At 37.1% G+C, this 25535-nt stretch overlaps 1 protein-coding gene and 1 long non-coding RNA gene across 2 annotated transcripts in view; both read right to left on the bottom strand.

The window, feature by feature from the left end:
• The window catches only part of CAPZA2 (capping actin protein of muscle Z-line subunit alpha 2), a 57909-nt gene that overhangs the window by 16843 nt on the left and 15531 nt on the right, over positions 1–25535 (bottom strand). Inside the window, exons 2-4 of the mRNA XM_046669980.1 lie at positions 6229–6292; positions 2110–2161; positions 572–635 (exon numbers count right to left, since the gene is read on the bottom strand). Coding sequence (XP_046525936.1) covers positions 572–635; positions 2110–2161; positions 6229–6292 — 180 coding nt within the window. The remainder of the gene's footprint in view (positions 1–571; positions 636–2109; positions 2162–6228; positions 6293–25535) is intronic.
• Positions 13412–17244, bottom strand: LOC124243896 (uncharacterized). Its single transcript, XR_006889800.1, has 3 exons — positions 17038–17244; positions 15691–15758; positions 13412–13466 (listed from the first exon to the last, which is right to left on the bottom strand). It is a non-coding gene; the product is annotated as an uncharacterized LOC124243896 (long non-coding RNA).

Genomic DNA, 25535 nt, shown 5'->3' with positions numbered 1-25535 from the left:
CTAGTTCCTTTTTCATATTTTTTATATAAATTGTGTTTCATGTAAACACAACACGAATTAATAGTGTTCAATTATTTATAACTCTAAACCAAAAAAATAAAAAATAAGAACGTAAGTAACTTTTTGTGGCTTTTCTTAGCTTAGCTTAGCTTAGCAATTCTAACTTGCACTTTGGAAAGAAAAGATTTAATATTTACTAAATGCTAAGTTACTCACACGAAGCACTGTAGAATTCCAGAGCAACCAAATTATGATATAAATCTTACTAACATATATTTTAGATTTTGGATTAATATAGGATTGATTTTTCCCTATAAAAAACAAGAAAGTAGATTTAAAGCAATTATTTTCTAAAATCTTAAAAGAATTACATTCGAATACTTCCAAAAGGGACTTTCTGCTAATAGTATTATTGGTCTCAACAAAAGAAATGAAGTAGCCCATAACTGGCTATGATTAAAATGAACACTTTTTTATCTTTAAACACACCACTTCATAATTCTTACAGGATACATCAACCATTATAAATGAGATAAAGAACAGCCAGAGCTTGTGTTTATGTAAAACATACCTGATCTTCATAACCTTCAATTTTTACTGGAGTGAACTGGTCCAAGTTATACTGTGCAAATGCACTAAAAAAGAAAAAGGCCAATTACTTAAAATTACATATTTAATGGGCTTAAAAAATCACAAACGATTCATTTGTCGATAAAAGTCTCCTATACTGCACATGGCAAGTTAAACAAAATTATAATTCCCCATTATTGATCTTAATATATTAATTATACATATTATATAGATATGGCTATTTTAAAAACTGATGAGTGATATCCAGCTTTTAATGTTTAGCAAAAGAAAATTAAATCAGTAAATATAATTGATCTTTTCATTCAAAACCTTGAAAGTAAAGGTTAGCCATCTGTAAGCTATATAACAAATTATTCAAGTATATATTTAGCATACAACATTCGAGGAGATAGAGCAGGTGCTGTGAGATGGAAAGAGTCATCAGATAGATACTATGATCAAAGGGTTTACAGCAGAGTAGGAGAGATAATAAAGATACCCGTAACACAAAGTAGAAAGTACCATAAGAGAATAATCAATAAAGCACCATGGAGAATATATATACATTTTTAATCACATTCTGTTAAGGCAAGGGTAAGAAGAAAAGAGAATAAGGAGTGATTCCAGAATGGATATGATACTGAGAAATGGCCCTGAAATAATGGGTAGGCTCTCTGGTCTTGTAGAAATTAGGGGGTTGGGAAGAAATGAATATTTCAATTAGAGGGACTAGGATGAGCAAAACAAATGAGAAGACAGATTAGGTCCAAAGTCACAGAGAGAGCCAAGCTCAATGCCTGGCACATAGCAGGTGTTGGGTTATATTTACTGTATTGAACTAAAAGAGGCTGAATGACGCAATAGTTACTTCACTTGGGAGGCAAAGCAGAATCACAGAGACTTTTAGAGAAAGGAGAACCTAGAATTACTTCTAAAGAAGATTAGTTTGACAATTGGGAAGTGGAACAACTAGAGCCAGAAACAGCAATTAGGCTATCCTTAGGCAAACGTCCATGTTAGAACTGCTGAGTCTGAACTAGGAAATGGTGACGAGATGGGTTCAAGAATAAAGCCTCTCTCCATACTCTCATATGAGTAAAGAACAGTCATGTGTCACTTAATGACAGGGAGACATTCTGAGAAATGCATCATTAGGCGATTTCATCCTTGTGTGAACATCAGAGTGTACTTAGACAATCCTAGATGATATAGCCTACCACACACCTAGGCTATATGGTACTAATCTTATGGGATCACCATTGCGTATGTGGTTTATTGTTGACCGAAACGTCATTATGTGGTGCATGACTGTATTGACCATATAAGCCACTGCCAAACACACACAATGAATAGAGAATTTCATGTTATAATTGTGTCCATATGTCACTCTGTGATCAAAAATATTTCTCCTCTAGCCTAGGACATATAGATAATTATACATATTTGAACTTGATGTGCAAATATCTATTTCAGGCATTTTAAACATTTTTTCCCATGCCACCTTAATATATAATAAGTATTATATAATATAATACTTACTGGGCTGCTCCTTCCCTGAGAAGATTATCATTATTGAGCAGTAACCGAACATCTGCAAAACAAATATTATGTTTTCTACATTACTATTTTTCTATGTTTGAAATTTCTATGTAATGAATGCAGGTTATTTTGGTCATGTATTAAAACCTCCCCACCACATGTACGCAAGATCAAAATACCACTCTGATGATCAAAATAACCACAAAACACACCATGGTGTTAATGAAAAGAAAAAAAAGATTTTGGTTAGGAAATGGGACAGAGAAGGAAATAGAAAAACACACTATTTATACCCTTAATAGTCAATGCAGGCAGACTGTATTGTATCTCCAAAGAAGTAAAGTGGAGATAAACTATACCAAAAAGATAGTGTGATAAGATCTATAAAAGATTTAGCACTATTGTCTCTTAGTTGACAATACTATCATCAGCTTCAAATAAATTTGCTCTATAGAAAAAGTGATCAAACAAGAAACAGCTTGTGAACAGAGTACAGATGGAGGCATTTCTGTCCTCACACAGCTCATGTTCAAACAAATTTTTATTAGAAAATCCAAGCACTTTGTAAAGGAAAAAGAAATCACATAATTTCCAAAAAACAAAAAATTCTATTCTAGTCTTAGTATATTTTCCTTCATTATTTTTCCTAGGCATCTGAATATTTTATACAGTTGCTATCATAAAGTACATACAACAATGTATCCTATCTTTTTCATGAAATGAAAATAATACAAATAACCTAAGCATCTGCTATCAAGAAACAGGTTAAATATGATACAAACAGACTCTAGTCCTTATAACAAGTATAAAACTGGGCTGCCATTAAAAATAATGTAGACATGTATTTATCAACATGGAAATACATTCATAATAAAATAAACAAGAGGAGGAAAACTCAGCATGTACAGTATTATCCTAGTTATATAAAGTTAGATATATGTGTCTAAACTGAGAGATGTTGGAAGTATTTCATTCAAACAGTGGAGAACTAGAGGGTAGAATTTTGTGTGATTTTTAGGTTCTTTTTTGCACTTTGAAAATTTTAGAATGACTATAAATCACTTTTACAAATAATAAAACTATTCCAAAAGAAAAAATATTGTCTATTTACACACCTGTTTTCAGTAGTAGGCCCCAATTTAAAAAACAATCTCTTTTGTGACCACTAAAATAATACTAATTTGATTTCTAAATTAACTGATTTTAAACAATGGAAGCTTCTATGTAAAAAATTATTTTAAAGAATACATTTACAATTATAGTTATCCCTAACTCACAAAGCAAACTGGTAAGTTCTATTTGATAAATATGATTCTTTCACTTTAATATTTGAAACACAATCATTAACAGTGAGTGGTATTGCACAGTGAGTGGTCTTGCATGGTAGTCTATCTTTTCCAGTTCTAAATGGAAAAATAATTTAAAAGCAGGATCTAGTTGATCCAGTTAGCTTTACTATGAAAAAAAAGTTCATTCTTTTATCATAAGCAGAGTACAGTAGAACAAATAGAAAGACAGAGAAGAATTTGAATAAAATAAACTACTACTCTTAAGAACAGATTAGGCTGTGGTTCCAAGACAGGCTACACATCAGAACTATAAGGTGGTGAGTGGGAGGCTTTAAAAAAAAAAAAGGGTATATATTTCAGAGCTCTAGCCTAGATCTACCAAATCAGTTTTCTAAGAATGAAGACCAAAAATCTATGTTTCAATGATTCTAACGTAGCCAGTCTAGGAGAGCATTTGGGAACCACTCAACTGACAAGATTTTACGACTTTGCAATTCTAAAATTGCCAGCTCTGGTGGTCTAGTGGTTAAGATTTGGCGCTCTCATTGCTGCTGCCAGGGTTCATTTCCCGGTCAGGATCACACTACCCATTGGCGGCTGGGTGGTGTTGTAATGCTGAAAGCTGTGCCATCAGTATTTCAAATACCAGCAGGGTCACCCATGGTGGACAGATTTCAGCAGAGCTTCCAGACTAGACAAACTAGGAAAGAAGGACCTGTCCACCCACTTTAGGAAAAAAGCCCACGAAATCCCTATGAATAGCAAGGGAATCTTATCTGATAAAGCCCGAAGATGAGAGAGAGAGTATGATGCAAAAAGAATGGGCAGGGTTCAGCTCTCCTGTACACAGGATCCTAGGAGACAGAACAACTCAACAGCACTAACAACAAAATTCTAAAATTTGTGGCTTCTCTTGAAATCATTATGATGTCAATGTTATTAACTAAAATAGCAGCGAAAATAATCAAATTCATATGCGATTACCCCCAAATATTGAATTCCTTTTTAATTCAAATACCCTTTTCTCAGTTTAAAACTCATATCCCACTTCTACTCCACAGTTCACTCTCCACCCCAGGCCTACTGAAAGGGTCATCCTGAATGCCCAATTTTATATACCTCAACACAGAACCTAACACTTCAACATCGATTTCCAGTGAGACTTAGAAAAGCAATTTCTAGGGCTCAGACATTCTTTTAGGACTTTTCTGGTCAACAAATTTGTAGGGCATTTAATTCAGGGTAGAACAGAAAGCGAAAAACTTTTCTTAGAATTATAATTTATTCTTGGCTCTATGAACCGTACAGGAGTTTGGGGGCCACTGACATCAGTGCAGTTTCACCATCAGCAAGTTAAGTTACAAGCCAACTTACAAGCCTAAGGAAAGGAGACTCTCTATTCTTTAATGCCCCAACCATCAAGTGTGTTAACACAGTTAGGTTACAGAGGCTGAATATTAAAACAGAAGTTAAACCGTGCAGGAAGCACAAATATGTTTGAATTCTCCCCAACTTCCCAATTCACTACTTGAGATTTTATATTTACCTAAAAAGGCAGAATTATTTTATTCTAGATTTTATACAATGTAGACTTGCCATTCTTCCTCTAAGTGTAGCTCAGTGTTAAATACTTAAATACATAAGAATTACCATATGTAACTGTACGTACTAAATCATATATTATAGTTTGTGAACGATTTAAGGGATTTTCAAGGGTGATTTTCACTTTATACAATTTTGCCTCATTTTTTTGACTTTCAAATCTAATCTTTTCTGAGGTGAGATTCCATTATATCTTACACTTTGAATGAAAATGAGTGCCTAAACTTCTTAAAAACCTGTTTAAATAGTTTACTCTGGAGTAAAAGGTTATGAAAAATGAAATTAAAAGAGTCCTGTGTAAATTAGTTTTAATTTAAGACATGGTAAAGGTAAAAAAATAAATACATTTGAAGTAGAAATAACACATTTAAAGTACTTCTGGTGGTTTATTCTTAAAACTACTTAAGAAAAGTTTTATAAAAACATCACCACAGGCCATCTTCCTGGCGACTGTTTTAACCATGTCATTCTTACTGTTAAAGAGAAGCTATTGTTACAGTTTTTACAGCAAACAGGAGACTGTATAAAAGTTTAAATTTCTGGTCTATGAGTGAATAATTATAATTATAAAAATGCGGGGCTGGCCCCGTGGCCGAGTGGTTGGGTTCGCGCGCTCCGCTGCCGGCGGCCCAGTGTTTCGTTGGTTCGAGTCCTGGGCGCGGACATGGCACTGCTCACCAAACCACGCTGAGGCAGCGTCCCACATACCACAACTAGAAGGACCCACAACGAAGAATATACAACTATGTACCAGGGGGCTTTGGGGAGAAAAAGGAAAAAAATAAAATCTTAAAAAAAAAAAAAATGCCTGCCAGTGAGGTTTAAAGAAAGGCATACTGTGAATTAATTTATGAGACATAATTTAAATAACAAATTTTTACATGTGCTGTCATCTTCTGAGTATGGTGAAACAATGTTTTTTCCACCTTTTTTGGCTGTTCATATTAATCTGGTAGGTTTTTCTTGAAAAGAAATACAAAAATTCATGTCACAATTCCAAAAAAATAGTTAAAATTTTGTCTTGTTACACAATATTATTCTTTCAAGAAGGTTAATTTACTCAAACACAATTATCATATATATCATAAATACATTATATTCTAGCTATTACAAAATCCAGATTTTCCTGCATACTCCCCTTAGCTTAGTTATTTTGGTTATGTAATTTATTCTTTAAAAAAGGAGTGCTTGATATATCAAGCCTTAGTGTTATGAATTAAATACTCACCATTAAACACCTCATTAAATTCTCCAGGAGGGGCATGAATGATGAATTTTGCTGCTATACGCACCTAAAATAGAAAGGAAGATATAAATGTTCCATAGTACAGGCCTCTGCTAAAATAACCAAAAAACATGCAAAATTATACTACTTCAAAGTTCTACTGAAAATGGTTTGAGAGGATTTTAAAGACAGTGACTCTTCTTCACTCAAACATCTTAAGTTATTACTGTTTTAATCATTTACTATAATCACAATGTATAGGCTGAATGTATATTAAATATACAATTAATGCATTTAAGGATTCACAGCTGCCAACATAGAAACATTTTCTTATAAGCAAATTTTTCTTTTAAACTAAAATGGAAAAGAATTATCAATCAAGAAAATTTGTATGTGTAAAGAAATAATATGCATTTAGGTACAATGAAGAAAAGATATATTTATGTCTATAAAGTCACAAATCAGTGAAAAATGTAGAAAGAAAGAGGGGAAGAAAGGTCTACATTATAGTTTTTTTTAACATGAGACCTTACTGGATGGATCTTAAGACATTTTAATTGAAAGATAAGTAAGAGATAAAATCTCAACAGGTGTACTGACAGGCATATTTTAGGAGAATAAAGGCTATGTTTGATAAAGAGATTAATCACTAATGAAAGTATATCTGAGAGGTTAAGTGAAATGCCCAATATTATAGTTTAGTGAAGAATTCTTGAGTGTTTATAGCAGTGTTCCAACAACTACACAATAACCTCTGATGACGCTGAGGGAGTGTTCCTGCACGTGTACTCCTTGAACAAGCAGAAGCAGCATCAGTGACCTTGTCAGAAATGCACCTTCATGGGCCCCATCCTGACCGAATGAATTAAGACTGGAAATGAGGCCCAGGAAACACTATTAAACAAGCTTTTCAGGTGATTTTTAATACATCTCCAACTATTTGCTGAATTAAGGAACCACTGTTAGCAAAAACAAAAGCCTTGACTTATTTTCATATTTCCCACTTTATTACTAGCCCTGTCATTGCTCTGATGTGGAAACTAAAAATAATGGAACAAAAAGGAAACAGTTATGTCTGTTTGTGTATATATGTTATGTGTGTGTGCATGCATCTAAGTACACACATGGTTTTCAGAGAAGAGAGCTGAAAAAGAGGTATATACAGCTATAATGAAGATGTTTCCAGTTAGAGGCCACATATGTGACATGGCCTTAAAAAGATTTTTAGAAAATGTCAATTTAAAACGAAAAGAAACTCTCTGTAGTCTGGATTACTCAAAGCTTGAGGCAAAATCTATGCTTGTTGCTGGATACCACTGAGAGATAATAATGATGAAGATATAACAAAAATGAGATTATTTAAACTAGTGTTTACCAAGCACTTTACATGGATTATGTCATTTACTCTTCACAACAACCCTATGAAGTAGTTACTATTATATTTGCACATTTTTTAGATGAGGCAACTGAAGCAGAAGAGGTTCAGTAACTGTCAGTCTGATTCCTGAATCTACACTTTTATTCACTATATTATACTGCTTCTCAGATTGAAAACAGTTCTAGTAGAATGGGTAAAACTCTCCCACCAAAAGAGGAACATGGCAGAATGTGATAGCGTAGCCATGGAACGACTGCCTCAATATAAACTTTTTTGATATCTAAAATGTCAATAGCAACAACTCAAGTGAAACAAATTCCTTGAAAGACACAAAAACCAAAGTTCACTCAAGAAGAAATAGATAACCTCAACAGTCCTGGATTTATTAAGAAATTGCATTTGTTGTTAAAAGCCTTCCACCAAATAAAACTATCGGTTTTCTTACACCAAACATTTAAGGAAGAAATGATATCACTTCTACACAAATTATTCCAGAAAACAGAAGTGAACACTTTTCAACTAATTTTAAGATAACAGCATCATCCTATACCAAAGAGTAAAGTATTACAAGAAACACTCAAAATCTCTCATGAACACAGAAGCAAAAATCCTCAATAAAATATTAACGAATTGAGGGGCTGGCCCCATGGCCGAGTGGTTAAGTCTGCGCACTCCGCTGCAGGCGGTCCAGTGTTTCGCTGGTTCGAATCCTGGGCGCGGACATGGCACTGCTCATCAAACCACGCTGAGGCAGCGTCCCACATACCACAACTAGAAGGACCTATAGCGAAGAATATACAACTATGTACGGGGGGCTTTGGGGAGAAAAAGGAAAAGAAATAAATAAAATCTTTAAAAAAAAATTAACAAATTGAATCCAGCAATATATAGATAACACACCAAGACCAAGTGGGGTTTATCCTGGAAATGTAGGGCTGTTTTGATATTTGAAAATCAGCGACAGGAATTCACAATATCAACTGATTAAAGATGAAAAACCTTGGATCGTCTCAATAGATGCAGAAAAATTTGATAACATTCGACAACCAAACATGATAACAACTCTTAGCAAACTAAGAAGAGAATGTCTTTAATCTGACAAAAAATAGCTCCAAATGCCTACAGCTAACATCATCCTTAATGGTCAAAGACTGAATGCTTTCCCTCTAAAATCAGGAACAAGACAAGAATGTCTGTTCTCACCACTAAGACCTAAGCTGAGGTCTTAGTGCAGTAAGGTAAGAAAAAGAAATGAAAGGCATTTCATAAATAAAATAAGACTTTCTATTTGCAGACAACATGATTGTTTACAATGAAAAATCATCAAAGATCTAAAACAAAAAAAAAGGGGCCGGCCTGGTGGTGCAGCAGTTAAGTGCTTGCATGTTCTGCTTCAGCAGCCCAGGGTTCGCCAGTTCAGATCCTGGGTGCAGACATGGCACCACTTTGCAAGCCATGCTGTGGTAGGCGTCCCACATATATAAAGTAGAGGAAGATGGGCACAGATGTTACCTCAGGGCCAGTCTTCCTCAGCAAAAAGAGGAGGATTGGCTGCAGATGTTAGCTCAGGGCTAATCTTCCTCAAAAAAGATAAATAAAGAAAAAAATAAAACACAAAACCCCAAAACCCACCTATAGAATACTTATGTATAAATCTAATAAAATATGAGCAGGGCTAGTATGCTGAAAACTACACAAAATACTGGTGAAAAGAAATCAAAGAAGAGCTAAATAAATAAAGAGAGATTTTATGTTCAGGGATGGGACGACCCAATACTGTAAATATAATAATTTTCCCCAAACTATTCTACAGATTCAATGGAGGCTCAATGAAAATCCTAGCAGGATTTTTTGGATACACATCAACAAGCTGATTCTAACACTGATATCCTTTCTATATTATTGTTTTCCTATGTTTGAAGAATGCAATGAATGCAGATTATTTTGGTCATGTATTAACATCCCCTCCCCCTAAATGCAAGCAAGATCAAAAAAATCACTCTGATGCCCAAAATCACCATGAACACACACCATGGTATTTAAAAAAAACATTGTGGTTATGAAAGAAGAGAAGGAATGAAATATATTCTATTTCACACCCTTAATAGTAAATGAAAGTAATAAAGGCAAATGAACTAGAATTGCAAAAACAATTTTGAAAAAGAACAAAATTGGAGAATTCACACTATCTGATTTGAAGATGTAATATAAAGCTATAGTCATCAAGATAGGGTGGTACCAGTGAAGGGACAGATAACCAATGGAACAGAACTGAGAGTCCAAAAACATACCCATATAAATATATATGGCCCAAAGACTTCTGAGAAGGTGCAAAGGCAATTCCATGGAGAAACGATATCCTTTCAACAAATGCTATTTGAACAATTAGATATCCATGAGCAAAAAAAATGAACCGCAATCTAAACCTCACACCTTATTCAAAAACTACCTCAAAATGGATCATAGCTCTAAATGTAAAATATGGAACTTAAAAAATTTTTAAAGGCAGCACAACCTGGGGTTAGGCAAAAAATTCTTAAGATATGATACTAAAACCATGATGCATTAAAAAAATAGATAAACTGAACTTCATTGAAATTAAAAAGTTTTGCTCTGTTAAAGACACTGTTAAGAGAATAAAGAGACAAGCTACAAACTGGAGAAAATATTAGCAAATCACATATCTGACAAAAGATTTGTATCCAGAATATATACTCTCAACACTATTAATAGTAAGACAACAGTAAGCAAAAGACTTGAACAGACACTTCACCAAAGAGGATATACAGAGGACAGATAAATGCACAAAAGGATGTACAATACCATTGATCATTAGGGAAATGAACACTGAAGTCATGAAATACTACTATATACCTAACAGAATGGCTAAAATAAAAAAGACTGATAATACCAAGTGCTAATAAGGACACAGAACTGGAGCTCTCACATATTGCTGTGGCAATGCAAAATGGTACAACCAGGATGGAAAACCGTTTGGCAATTTCTTATAAAGTTAAGCACACACCACATGACACAACAATCCCACTTTCAGGTATCTACCCTAGAGAAATGCAAACCTAGGTTCACACAAATCTACTCATAACTGCTCAAAACCGGAAACAACCTGCAACTCAAACATCCACAAATGAGTGAAGGGATAAATAAATGATGGGGTTTCTACGTGATAGACTACTACTCAGCAACAAAAAGGAACAAATTATTGTGAATACACACAACTTGGATGAATCTCAAAAGCCTTATTCTGAAAGAAGGAAACCAGTCTCAAAAGGTTACACAGTAATAATGCATGATTCCACATATGTGACATTCTCAAATAAAGAATATTATAGCAATGGAGAACAGATAAATGGTTGCTAGCTCCTGGGAGGAGGGATGGGGAAGGGTGTGAATACAAAGTGAGAAAAGAGGAAAAAGAAGAAAATGAGGGAGTTTTTTTTGGGTAATGGAACTGTGCTATATCTAGATTTTGATAGTGGTTACATGAATCTATACAGGTGTTGAAAGTCATCAAAAGAAACCCAAGGGGGTACTTTTATATATATGAGTTTTCAAAATTATTTTCTTCTAAAATGTTTAAAGGTACCATTCAAATGAAAAGGCAAAATACAAAAAAATAATTAATTTTAAACAGGCAAGAGTGGAGTATGGCAGACAGTGCAAGATAAATATACACTGGAATCTATTATGATTATGTAAATATCTTCACGTCCTTCATTCCCTTCTGTGCCCTTCTCCCTTCTATTAAGGTAAGAAGTTGTTAGAAAGCATTTAAAACCAAGTCTTAATTACTACCACAAAAAACCCCTGATAATCTGCTGATGAATTTATCAAATATTTCTTTTGAAAGCTTTCAGAATTTTGAGGTAATTGTTTTTAACACTCCAAATGATTCATACACTGCCTATAAAGCTGGCAAAATTAAAGTACTGATAGTAAGCAGTGTGTGTGTGTGTATAAATACATAACCAGCATATTCAGTGATACAATTAACTAGCTGTTGAGCTTTAAAAATTTTAGCTGTTTCCAAAAAAGAGAGATGCCATTTAGAATTTTAGTCAGTTCTATTTTGTGTTTTCACCAAGAAAGCAAAAATGACCTTTATTTTTATCCTATAGACTTATTTCCCCTTGCTATCGCACTACATGTATACAGTAACCAAAAGGAGTCAACGAACTGCTCACAATATCTAAGTGACTGCTGGGTCAAAGAAGTACCACCAAGGGTTGAGAGGGCATGAGAGCTGTCTGGCTGAGAACCCAAAACACCACTTGGATTATACCAGGTATGCATAAACTATTTTAATCTGGTTTTTGTGAATTTCACCAAAGAAGGAGGATCTGATTTTTTGATTTCTCAGGTGCTACAACAAAGCAAGCGTTGTCTGTCACAGTAAAGGCTTGACTGTCTTCCTAAGAAATCGTTCAATTATCACAGTATTTAAACACTGCTATAGCCTCAACATTTCCCTACATCCATCCTTCCTAACTTCTTTTTTAATTTAAAAAATTATTTATTCTAGGGGCTGGCCCCGTGGCCGAGTGGTTAAGTTCGCGTGCTCCGCTGCAAGCGGCCCAGTGTTTCGTTGGTTCGAATCCTGGGCGTGGACATGGCACTGCTCATCAAACCACGCTGAGGCAGCATCCCACATGCCACAACTAGAAGGACCCACAACGAAGAATATACAACTATGTACTGGGGGGCTTTGGTTCTGGAGAAAAAGGAAAAAATAAAATCTTTAAAGAAAAAAAAAATTATTTATTCTAGCCCACTTCTAAATCCAAGAAAGAAAAAAGGTCGTACAAGTTAACAAGAAGAGGTCCCAAGAGCAGAATAGATCTAAAATAATCGAAAACATATTTCCTCAAAGTTTCTCTAGTACACACGGAGCTATACTTTATTTACCCCTGTGAATAGTACAGCTTTGTTGGAAGAGCCCAGTGAATGAATAGATACATTCCTGGGCCCACTGCTAAATCTTCTGCATTAACCACCATCTTCCTCCATGTGATTTTATTCAAAGTGAAGCCCCTCTAAATTGGGGTCAGATTCAGGCAAGAATTCTTACTTTTATTGTATTCCTAAGCTGCAATTCTAGATTTTCGGGGGGAGGCGCCTTGGTTTTGTTGGGAAGCTATGCCTATATGAGAGAGTAACTCTTATCTATGCTACGTAGTGTATGCTATTAGCAGCTGACAGGCATATCCCAGAAAAATAGCACCAAGAAGTACAGTTTAAAAAAGTTAACCTACTAATGTAGAGCTTAAGGTATTAACCTGAGCTTAAAAACTGAAAGAGCTACATTTTTTCTTTTCTTTCTCTTGGATCCAAACATCAATTTTTTTTGTTTTTTGGTTTTTTTGTCTTTTTGTTTTTGTGAGGAAGATTGGCCCTGAGCTAACATCTGTTGCCAAACTTTCTCTTTTTGCTTGAGGAAGACTGTCGCTGAGCTAACACCTCTGCCAATCTTTCTCTATTTTATGTGGGATGCCGCCACAGCACGGCTTGACTAGCTGTGGTAGGTCTGGGCTGGGTCCAAACATGTGAACCCCTGGCTGCTGAAGTGAAGCGCATGAACTTAACAACTACGCCACCAGGCTGGCCCTTCCAAACATCATTTTGTATAAAATATATACCACAATTGACTATGAAATTACTTATACAGAAGATAAAGTAGCGTACTCAAAAGAATGTCAAAAATGTTAGCATACATAAACCCCAGGGAAAAACAACTTCTGCCCACCAAGTGTCTGAGATGACATAAAAGTACTTACTCACTGTCAAACTTTTTTTCTGCAGTTTTCTTATGGGCTTTCTTCTCTTTTTTTGTAAAACAAAAAGCATTCTACAATTTAAGCAACAAATTAAATAATGATAGTAATGAATAGTAACAGAATAAAATAAGAATCCACGAGTCCTTATTAACATAAAGAAATGAATGAACAAATGAGGGAAAAGGGAAAGCTCTTCATTACGGTAGAATTTCGACTAATAAATGAAGAACCAATGATTAGAAAATCACCTTGGGTGACCACCACAGTAACTGCTGCAGGCAAAAGTCATCAATGGATGCCAAAATTAGCGGGTAAAAGTATGCAAAACAACAGGACCATGTAAATATCCTACTGTCGTTTCACCACACTTTTACCCACTATTTACATGGTCTGAAAGTATCTTTCCACATGATATTTAATTACAAAGGGATTAATAGTAATTTTACATCGAGGAAACCTGCCACCCACTACCTTTGCCAAATGATCAAAGTTATCAGAAGTAACAGGAAAAACTGACAGCACGTGCCTCCTAATAGGATACACTGAGGACACAACATCACTTCTGTGCCCAAAATTCACAGGCTGAATCTAATCATGAGGAAATGGCGAAACAAACCGAAATTGAGAGTCTACAAAATAACTAGTCTGTATTCTTCAGAAGCATTAAGGTCATGAAAGACAAACACTGCTGAGAAACTGTTCCATATTAAAGATCAAAGAGACAGTACAACAAAATTCAGTGTGATCCTGAATTGGATCCTGGAGAAGCAACTGGTGAAACGTGAACAGAGTCTGTAGAGTAGATAATAGTGTTGCAACAATGTTTAATTTCTTGATTTTGATAATTGTACTGTGCTCATGTAAGAGAAAGTCCTAAACACACTAAAGTATTTAGAGAGTAGGAAAAAAAAATTCCTTCTCTACCCTGAGGTTGTGGGGATTTTCTCCTATATTTTTTCTAACTTTAAAGTTTTGCTTTTTGCATTTAGGTCTTTAATCCACCAGGGACTAATTTCTGTGTGTGATGTGGGATGGAGATCCATTTATTACATTATCGTATGGATAAATAAAACATCCCAATAGTATCTGTTAAAATGTACTTCTTTTCCCCACTGGAGCAAAATAAATAAACAAAAGAAAAAAGAAAAAGTGTCTTGTATATTCAGTACTATTTTTAAAATACGAGTTACTTCTTTATTCAGCCAGGGATATGATAAAACAAGTTACACATTTTAATAAATTCCAAAAAGCCTTCTGAAAAGTGTCTAACAGAATTTAGCAGTCATCATTCAGGTAATAATCACAAGAATGTAACTTCCTCAAGGAATTTCTGAATATTCAACAATAACAGTAGGCAGCAATAAGAGATGCTATCCTGGGGCCGGCCCAGTGGCGCAGCGGTTAAGTGCGCACGTTCCACTTTGGCAGCCTGGGGTTCACCAGTTCGGATCCTGGGTGCGGACATGGCACCGCTTGGTACACCATGCTGTGGAAGGCATCCCACATATAAAGTAGAGGAAGATGGGCATGGATGTTAGCTCAGGGCCAGTATTCCTCAGCAAAAAGAGGAGGATTGGCAGCAGTTAGCTCAGGGCTAATCTTCCCTTTAAAAAAAAAAAAAGAAGTACCATACAACCCAGCTATCCCACTACTGGGTATCTACCCCAACAATTTGAAATCAACAATCCAAAGTAACATATGCAGCTCTATGTTCACTGCAGCACTATTCACAATAGCCAAGACACGGAACCAATCCAAGTGCCCACCGACTGGTGATTGGATAAATAAGATGGGAGATATATATATATATATACATACACACACACACACACACACACACAGACACAATGGAATACTACTCAGCCATAAAAAAGACAAAAGCATCCCATTTGCAACAACATGGATGGACCTGGAGAGAATTACGCTTAGTGAAATAAGCCAGACTGAGAAAGACAAACACCAGATGATTTAACTCATATGTTGAATATGAACAAACACATGGACAAAGAAAACAGTTCAGTGGTTACCAGGGGAAGGGAGATAGGGGGTGGGCACAGGGAGTGAAGGGAAGCAATTATGTGGTGACAGTCAAGAAATAATGTACGAATGAAATTTCACATTCATGTAAACTATTATGAACTAAAAAAAAATTTTTTTTTAAATAACAGCTGAAAGAGTTACTTAATACAAAACAAAATTCCTGTAAATATACTATAGTTGTCTTCACCATGTTATGGGCAAATACGTTAGAATCTGTTTTCAGAAAATTACATTAAAATCTCCTATTGAACTTACTTAAAAAAATTGGCTAAGTTTCCATCTTCTCTGCTTCCAAAATCCCAAATGTCTAGCATTAATTAAGTCTGGGGAAAAAAAGAAATTCGGAGGAAAAAGAAAAAGAAAATCAGAAAGGGAAGAGACTTTTGCCTACATACTGCTGCTGAATCTGAGTGCTGAGAATAGTGCCTAGCAAATGGCAGGCTCTCAAATATTTGTTGAACAAATAAACATTCAATCTCCCTTCAAGGCAGGATCCCTGCTGCCTCTGCACTCAGTAGATTCAACTGTTGAATAAATCTATAAGCATAAATAAACTCTCATTTTGTTAGAATGGTCTGAGAATGTAGTGTTTTCAATGAAATGAACATTCTTAGAATTAACACTGATGCAATTCTGTATGTAGGTTGTTAATTTTCAAATAATTTTCAAATAACCTACAGTCAAAACCACAAAAACTGGGCCAGCCCGGTGGCGCAGCGGTTGTTTCCATGTTCCGCTTTGGCGGCCCGGGGTTCAAGGGTTCGGATCCCAGGTGCAGACATGGCACCACCTGGCAAGCCATGCTGTGGTAGGCGTACTACATATATAAAGCAGAGGAAGATGGGCACAGATGTTAGCTCAGGGCCAGTCTTCCTCAGCGAAAAGAGGAGGATTGGCAGATGTTAGCTCAGGGCTCATCTTCCTCAAAAAAAAAAGGAAAATAAAAAACCACAAAAACTTATGCTAATATAAGGAAGCAGTACAGTTCATGATCTCTGGAGCCAGACTGACTGGGTTGGGTTTTCATCTCCACTACTCAGTAGCTACGTGAAACTTGGGTGAATAAATAATACTGGCTATTATTATTAGCAGTAATAGTAGTAGATAATAAGTATACTTGCATTAGTATAGTTCCAATATTCTTAAAAACAGCTCTGGAACACAGACATTTTCACATTACATGTTAGTTTCCTTATGCCCTACAGTGGCACAAAGATGGCGTATGCTCACACTTTCTGTGTTGTTTGCAGTGCATTCACTTCCCACATACTGACATCCTTTCTCCTCACTTGGAAGCCATCCCTTCCCTCTCTGTTTGACTCCGCTCACCTCAAAAACCAGCGATAGCAACACAGGAGGAAAACGCTAGTTTCCTCCTAGCTGTATGGGGGCAACATGCAGTTTAAGATCTGGGTTTTTATCTCAGCTAAGACAAATGATCTGTACTCAAGTGCTGATTTTTTTAACATCTATAAACCACCATTTTGTATAGGTAAATTAAGGGAGATGAAATATATCATTTCTTAACTTTTTAAAACTCTTGCCTCTGTTAGATAAAACAGGATATTATCTATAATTACTCTCTGAGATAGCTGTTATTACCTTCTATTGATGAAGGAGAAACAGAGATCCAGAACTGGGATTTGAACCAAGTCTTCAGATGAAGTCCAAGGCTTTTCATAGAGCAGCCTCCCAATACAGCATAATCTTTCTATGATGGTTCAGAAAACAGGTTGGGAACAAAAGAAATCTCTGGGTAATCTCATCTACTTCTGCTGCATCTATAATCATCCCGTAACAATAGCTCTCAAATCTATATACCTCCTATCACAACCTCTCTCAAGATCAAGATTTATTTTTCTAAGTGTAACTTATTTATTAGAAATCTCCATCAAAATGCCTCAAAGATACCTCAGTCTATCTCCCCCAACCCAACTCCCTTCTGTTCTTAATTACTGGCATCACTTAGAAATCATTCCACATTTTTCCCTCTCTCCTAGTCAGTCATATGATGAACGGGTGTTTGTCTCTCTTGCTCAAATCCAATTCCCTTTTCTTTGATTCCATTCCATTCAAACCCAAACACTTTGTTTCTGGATTGTTACAATAGTTGCCCTGCCTCTAGTCTCATCTTTCCCTAAAATTCATTTTCCACCCTGCCACTGATTGATATACTTCAGTGCAAATTCTCATCACATTTTTTTCTGCTTAAAAGCATCCAATGGTTCCCCACTGCCAATAAGATAAAGTCCAAAGTCCTTAGCATAACATACAAGGCTTTTCCATATCTGAAGCCTGTAAAATGTAATTGTTAACAGCACAAACTAAAATAAGACTGAATGGACTCAGACTACAGCTCCACTGTCTATTACCTGTATGACCATAAGCAAATAAAATTCAGTTTTCTCACTTGCAGTAAATGAGATAATACGCTTAGAAAAATGCTTGGCACAGAGTAAGCACTCAAATAATGGCTTTTACCTTTTTACTCTTTCTGCCACTTTCTAGCTCTTATAACCTACCCACTCTTTTTTTCACCCCACTCATACACAGTACTGCAGCCTCATCACTCCATTCAGACTTTCAAACAAGAACTCGTGTCTTTCATGCCTCCACATCATTGCATGTATGTGATTTGGCCATCTTTTATCTACTGTGGTAAAACTGTACGCAGCAGAATATCTTAAACTTTGCAAATTATCAGAAGAAAAGGTCTCATAGAAAGGAAAACGCAAAAGATCAAATTACAGTATTAAAAATTTCTTGATGTATTATTTAGTACAATAACCATTAGCAAATACTTTGATAAAGAGTTAGTACTACTGAGATCTGTGGTATAAGGCCTAAAACTAAGGCCCAGTATTATGTGTGCCTTGACATCTGGGGAAAACTGGGAGGGCCTGAAAGCCCTAACTGCAAGTTCCCATCTCCACTCTGCTCCTGCAGACCAGGTCCCCCAGCCAGACAACACTCTTCAGCACAGGGAACGGGCACAGTTCCTGCTTATTCCTGAGTAGCAGGCTTCAGTTCCCTGCCAGCCTGTGGAATTATTCAAACAAACTAATTACGTCCCCTCCCCTAGGGAACCAGGGATAACTCCATCCTCTTGATATTACAAAGCTTGCTTCCCCAGCCTCTGCTTATTCACTCTGTTCCCGAGTGCAACTCCCATGTGGCCCTGCATTGTGTGCTGTGTCTCCCTCTCCTGGGCTGTGATTAACAAACTGCTGTTCACTGCATTTGTCCAGTGGCAGGTGTTGCGTGTTCAGCCACTCTCATAATCCTAAGGCAGGAACCTCTCCCTCACCAACAGAGTGAAAAGGAGGTGAATAAAACAAGATCTCACTTATCTGGGAAGCTTGAATTTAAGACATGTAATCGGGGACTAGGAAGCAAGGAACTCAGTTATTTAAAATATATTTTAAGGGGCCGGCCCAGTGGCGTAGTGGTTAAGTTTGTGCGCTTCACTATGGTAGCATGGGGTTTGCAAATTCAGACCCTGGGCGCAGACCCAGCACCACTTGTCAAGCCACGCTGTGGCAGCATGCCACACAAAACAGAGGAAGACTGGCATGTTACCTCAGCAACAATCTTCCTTAAGCAAAAAGAGGAAGACTGGCAACAGATGTTAGCTCAGGGCCAATCTTTCTCACACACATACAAAAAATAAATGAAATAAAATATATTTTAAGGAAGGAAACAAGCTGATATATAGTTCAAACGTTAGAAGGGGATAAGAGAGATTCTTCACAGATTTCCTTTATTTTTATTTCAGATATAAATTTACAAGTGTGGTTATGTAGTTTCTTATCCTCTAATGGACTTGACGGGAGGAGGGGAAAAGGTTGACAGCTTTACTTACAACATTAAAAAAAGGGGAAGGATCTGAGCCAACCTGACAAAGGCTGCAGAAAACAAAGTTCTTTTTTTTAATAACATTTTATTTTTCCTTTTTCTCCCCAAAGCCCCCTGGTACATAGTTGTGTATTTTTAGTTGTGGGTCCTTCTAGTTGTGGCATGTGGGATGCTGCCTCAGCATGGCTTGACGAGTGGTGCTATGTCTGCACCCAAGATCCAAACCAGTGAAACCCTGGGCCACTGAAGCAGAACACACGAACTAAACCACCCAGCCATGGGGCCGGCCCCCAAAGTTCTTTATAGAAACAAATAAAATTACAAATCAAGTCCTGAAATTCAGGAGCTGATCAAACCTCTTGAAAAGAGAGCACTAAAATTTTTTTTTTAGAATTTTTATATAAGAATAACTACAAGCTTACATCAATAACCTTTTCAGATGAAAATAATAAACAGGATTTTGAATTATGGAATGACGTAAACATTTCAACACCTCCAGACTTACTGCAACTCTACTGAGTGATTAAGTAACTGGGAAAAATCTTGTGGATGTGGTCAGTGGAGTGGAAGGAGATGAATTAGAGACTCTTTCACAATTTTAGGCTACCTTCCTCCACTCTTCTCTGATCCTTGGTCTATAGAGAACTCCTTGCTAATTGAGAAATTAGAAGATAAAACTAGTTTATTAAATACAGTCACGTGCCGCATAGTAACATTTCAGTCAACAATGGACAGCCTATATGAGGGTGGTCCCATAAGATTAGTACCATTTAGCCTAGGTGTACTGTAGGCTATACTATTTAGGTTTGTGTAAGTAGTGTAGAAGAGACAGAAGTTTTCCTCTACCCTTCTAAGTCCTTTTGGCTGGTCTAAGAATTAAGCTGACAGACATATTAACAGGAGAGCAACAAAAGTTTAATAACAGGTATACACATGAGAAATCCAGGAAAACTGAGTAACTCACCAAAATGGCCAAAGCCCTCAGCTTAAATACCATCCTCAGCTAAAGAAAAAGAGGAGGTTGGGGGTGGGGAGATTCAGGGACTTTTAAAAGGAAGGAAGGCAATTCACAGGTAGGTGAAAAGGAGCAAACGTTTGGAGAACAAGTGTTTGGCCACACAGAAACAGAAGAACACAGAGGGGAGCCCAATAAACAGGGTTTTCTAGGTTCCTCCCTGTCTACCACCTAGTCCATGTTATGCTAAGGTGGTAGCTCACTTCATGAGACAGGTTTTTTAATCTGAGTTCTTTCAGGTAGTTAAGGTGAATCTTCCATTTCTTTTTTTTTTTTAAAGATTGGCACCTGAGCTAACAACTGTTGCCAATCTTCTTTTTTTCTTTCGTGCTTTTTCTCCCCAAATCCCCCGAGTACATAGTTGTACATTTTTCAGTTGTGGTATGTGGGATGCCACCTCAACATGGCCTAATGAGCAGTGCCATGTCTGTGCCCAGGATCCAAACCAGTGAAACCCTGCGCTGCCAAAGTGCAGCGTGCAAACTTAACCACTCCACCATGGGGCTGGCCCCGAGTCTTCCATTTCTTAGAAATAATCAGCCTAAAATAATCCTCGTTTTAGACCCATAAAGAGACACATTTTGGGATGGCAAATTTTGTTCCCCTTCAGTACACTCTACGATGTTTGCACAGCAACAAGATCTCCTAACAATGCGTTTCTCAGAATGTATTCCTGTCGTTAAGTGATGCAACACTGTAGTGAGAAATGGTCTTTGATGGAGCAAGTTAGAAAACCTGAAAGTGAAAGAGACTTCCTCAAAAATAAATACTGCCATTTTGGTAGTTTGTGACTCTGCTCAACATTCTTTGGATCGGAATCCCCACAAATACTTGAAGAAAGTGGACAGAATTCAACTGTAAATTGTTAAATTGTCAGACAAGGGAAAAACAAGGATGGTCATCTTTCAATATCAGATGAAGCTGATTCCATTATTCTTAAAGAGAACTCCCCGAATCTTTCCCTATGAAAGAATATCTCCTCCGAGTAAAAATACAGTTCATTTTGATAAATCTCATAGAAAACTGTCTCCTGCTTTCCACCAAGTGCTACTTTTTTCTTGTGGATGTTGACAGAGGATCAGAAGTGTCTCAGATTGCAGACAATGAAAAAAGTATTACATTAATCCTGGGATGCTGCCACAAATTGCTCCTCACGTGCTGCAGGCAACAGAGAGGCTTGATGCCCCTCATATTGTGTGCAGCATGCCTACATTCTAAGCTTACAGATAGAAATTGGCTTTACTGCATACTTTCAATTTGATCAAGGACAGATGATGAGCAAAGCAAACAATACTGATGGGCTGTGTGGCACTGGCACATGTGGGACGAACACATGTAGAAGCTAAACTTTTATTACCACAGCAACGGGAAGAAATTTGTCACAATACCCAGAAAGATGACTCCTCGTGGCAAAATCCTGTGGAGCAGAGGCGCCTTACTTTTCTAAAGAAGTTCCCAATTCCTTGGTTTTTTCAGTGTCGTAACCAATGCAAATAGAAGATAAGGCACGTTTGGTATAAGAAGCTGTGATCAAAATCCTTGGTATCATTTTGGCATACACTGATGATCCAGACAAATATCAACAGAGTATTGAATTGTTGCTCTTGGCCTTGGGTGATCCCTCAGAAGGAATAGTGAGTACAAGACATTAAGTGTTTTTACCATCCTATGCTACCTGGACTACGGAATTTGGAAACGTCCAATCTTACCTTATACGTAAACGGCTGAGTAACACTGAAATACTTCTCAGGGAATGAAAACAAAGAGGAGGGCTGGATGCACATAAACGCAAGTAGCTTTCTGCCTTGCAGTCCTTGATTCTGTCACTCTTTGCATTAGTGCTACGAAATGCACCTTTCCCAAGCAAAGCCAAACCTCATAATGAAATGCCAAAGATGGAGGCGACTAGATTCCCTTGGCCTACATTGCCTCTGTCTTTCACTGGCAGGGATGAGCATCTGGCAGCACTACTTCACCTTCACGACTACCATCTAGAACATGAAGGTATGGCAGGGTGGGGGAGTCTGCCACAGGTTGTCAATCGACTGTTGCCACAATTTATAGAAATCGTTGGGAAAACTGTTACTTTAATGACCTGTGTCTATGAATTCTAGAGATCTTTCCTGATGCTTTGTGCTGAACATTGTAAACTGGCAAAATTTTTACAAATATTAAGGTAAAATTTTAGTTCTAGAAGATTTTAACGCTACCTGAAGAAAACACTGATTTCTTTTTAGCAGGAAATGGAGTCCTCAACAAAGTAGCTATAAATATAGTAGGCTGACAAAAATTTTAAAATTTTTAAAAAGGCTTGAGTAACCAAAAAAAAAAGATGCAAAGTATACAAAGCAAACAATGCATGTGCATGTAAGCACATACACACCACAGAAAACAGCTAGCCAAACCATTAAATTTAGAGGTAAACAGCCCTGCACTCTACAGTAGCCCAAAAGTATATTGCATGGGAAATACTTATCCTAAAAATCATTTGTTATCTTAAATTCAAATTTAACCAGGCATCCTGCATTTGATCTGAGAACCATGCCAACAACTCCTCTAATTTCCATATGTTGGACATTATCCCAAATAGTTATCTCCTCCTTGATCAAGGCAGGAGACATTAGGGTAGAGATTTCCCAAATCTGGATGCCTGTTAAATTTGCCTGGAAAGCTTCTGAAAAAATACAGATTCCTAGTTCTACTCCAGGCCTAGTGAATCAATCTCCAGAGGACCAAGACCTAGAAATCCATATTTTAGAAAATCTCCCCAGGTGATTTTGATGGGTGGCCAGATATTGTACCCACTGCCCTACAAAGGATTGTATATGCAAAATTTGAGGGTTTTGGTCTTATGAAGAAAGGAATCACAGATTTCACCTCAATCTCAAGGAATGCAATACCAAAAAGTGTAACTGCTCAGAGACAAGTAGTAAAGTTAAAAAGAGCTGTTATGCATTCTTCAACTTCAACTAAAAGAAGCATTTAACATTTTTTCCCCTAACTCTCTAAAAACTGCATATGCTTTTTTGAAAGTTACAAGTAAAATAAGAATAGAAACACTATTTTTAAACTCTATCATATTTAAATAGTTTATGACAAAGTGATCACTATTGCATATGTGCTAAAGACTAATTGATTTTGAGCATACTTAAGTGTGTTAATTTGTTAAGTTTTCCTTACAAACTTTTTCCTTTATAATTATCATTCTGAAGAGTAATTAAAAACAGGGCCCTGGTGATGGCTGGGTACCCAGAATATGAAGACACTAAAGTAAACTGTTAACATCACACAGATAATAAGGAGCTGCCAGACTCCAGTGGACAAAATAATGCAGAAGTGACATCAGCATCATAGCAGAGTGAGCTATTCCCTTATGCTCTCCTCCCTAAGATACAACAAAAACGACATTCATTAACCAACAGAGGACATCCACACAACACAACAGATGTCTGATGAGAATCCACACTGCCATACATCTGAAGATGGGGGTGCTGGATCCCAAGAGGCAGTGGACGGAAGTAAGCAGATCCCCTCCAGTTCTCCTCATTGGCAGCGATCTAGGGTGCAGGACCTCGCACTGCAGCTGGTGCATGACTCTGAGATGAGAAGGGGGGAATAGCAGGAATGCTTCTGCTCTCGGAGTTGCTTCCCAGCCTGTGGGAACGCTCCACACTGAGAAGGCTAAGTCAGCAGGGGGGTGCCGCCACTAAGCTGAGCAGCCCATGGAGGCCACCAGTGAGTGCAGAGTGGGAGCACGGGTGGGAAAGAAGGTACCCCTCCCCCTCATCCCACCTGGCACACGAGCTTGCTGGTCAGCCAGGGCAGGGGATCCTTGCCAGATCACCTGTGCCTGCATGTATGAAGCAGCAGCAGCCAGACACAGAGAGCCCTATCAGCACAACTTCCTCAATGGACAAGCACAACTGCCAGGAGACGTGGTAAGGTCAGAAAACAGCTCCTGCCCCACCCAGCATTGGCAGGTGGAATCTGAGACCAAATAGTACCACTATGTGCCAGTAAAGGCCCACCACATCTCACAGCATGAAGAAATACATTAACACTCCAGACCAGAAGGAAAATGACAAGTGTCCAGAAACTAATCCTGAAGTCACTGAAATTTACAATCTAAGTAACAGAGAATTCAAAATAGTTATAAAGAAACTCAATAAGTTACCAGAAAACTCAGAAAGACAGTACAAAGAACTCAGGAATAAAATTAATGAGCAAAAGTAATTCTTCACAAAAGAGACTGAAATTTTAAAAAACATTAAAACAGAAATGCTGGACATGAAGAGCACACGAATGAGATTTTTCAAAAGTATAGAATCCTTAAAAAACAGGACTGACATTATGGAGGACAGAATTAGTAACTTAGAGGACAAAAATATAGAAATGTTTCAGGTGGCGGAGGAGAGAAAACTAAGACCAAAAAGAAATGAAGAAATTCTCTGAGAAATATCCAACTCAATTAGGAAATGCAACATAAAGATTATAAGTATTCCAGAGGGAGAACAAAGGGAGAAAGGAGCAGAGAGCTTGTTCAAAGAAATAATAATACCTGAGAACTTCCCAAACCTGGGAAGGAGCTGGAATGACACATAAATGAAGATAAGAGAACTCCTAATTACATCAATGTGAAAAGATCTTCTCCAACACAAAAAACCAATGACAAAGAAAAAATATTAAGGGCAGCAAGACAGAAGAAAATAACCTACAAAGGAACCCCTATCAGGTTTTCAGCAGATTTCAGAGCAGAAACTTACAGATTAGAAGAGTAAAATGATATAGTTAAAATACTGAAAGACAAAAACTTTCAGCCAGGAAAACTCTATCCAGCAAATTATCCTTCAGATATGATGAAGAAATAAAAACTTTCACAGATAAACAAAAGCTGAGGGAATTCATTGTCACAAGACACCCTCCCGATAAGAAATGATCAAGAAAGCCCTCATACATGAGGGGGAAAAAAAAGGCAAAGACTTACAAAACCTTGAGGAAGGAGATAGACAAAAATCATGAAATTACAGCTCTCTATCAAAACAGGTTAGCAAACATTTAATTATAACATAAAAGACAAAAGGAATGAAAGCATCGAAAATAACTATAATCAGGCTGGCCCTGGTGGTCTAGTGGTTGGGTTCAGTGCACTCTGCTTGAGCAGCCTGGGTTCAGTTCCTTGGTGCAGACCTACACTGCTCTGTTAGCAGCCATGCTGTGCTGGTGGCCCACA

The sequence above is a fragment of the Equus quagga genome, chromosome 8, assembly GCF_021613505.1.
Source record: "Equus quagga isolate Etosha38 chromosome 8, UCLA_HA_Equagga_1.0, whole genome shotgun sequence".
Classification (NCBI taxonomy): Eukaryota; Metazoa; Chordata; class Mammalia; order Perissodactyla; family Equidae; genus Equus; species Equus quagga.
This window is presented reverse-complemented; position numbering and strand designations above follow the sequence as displayed.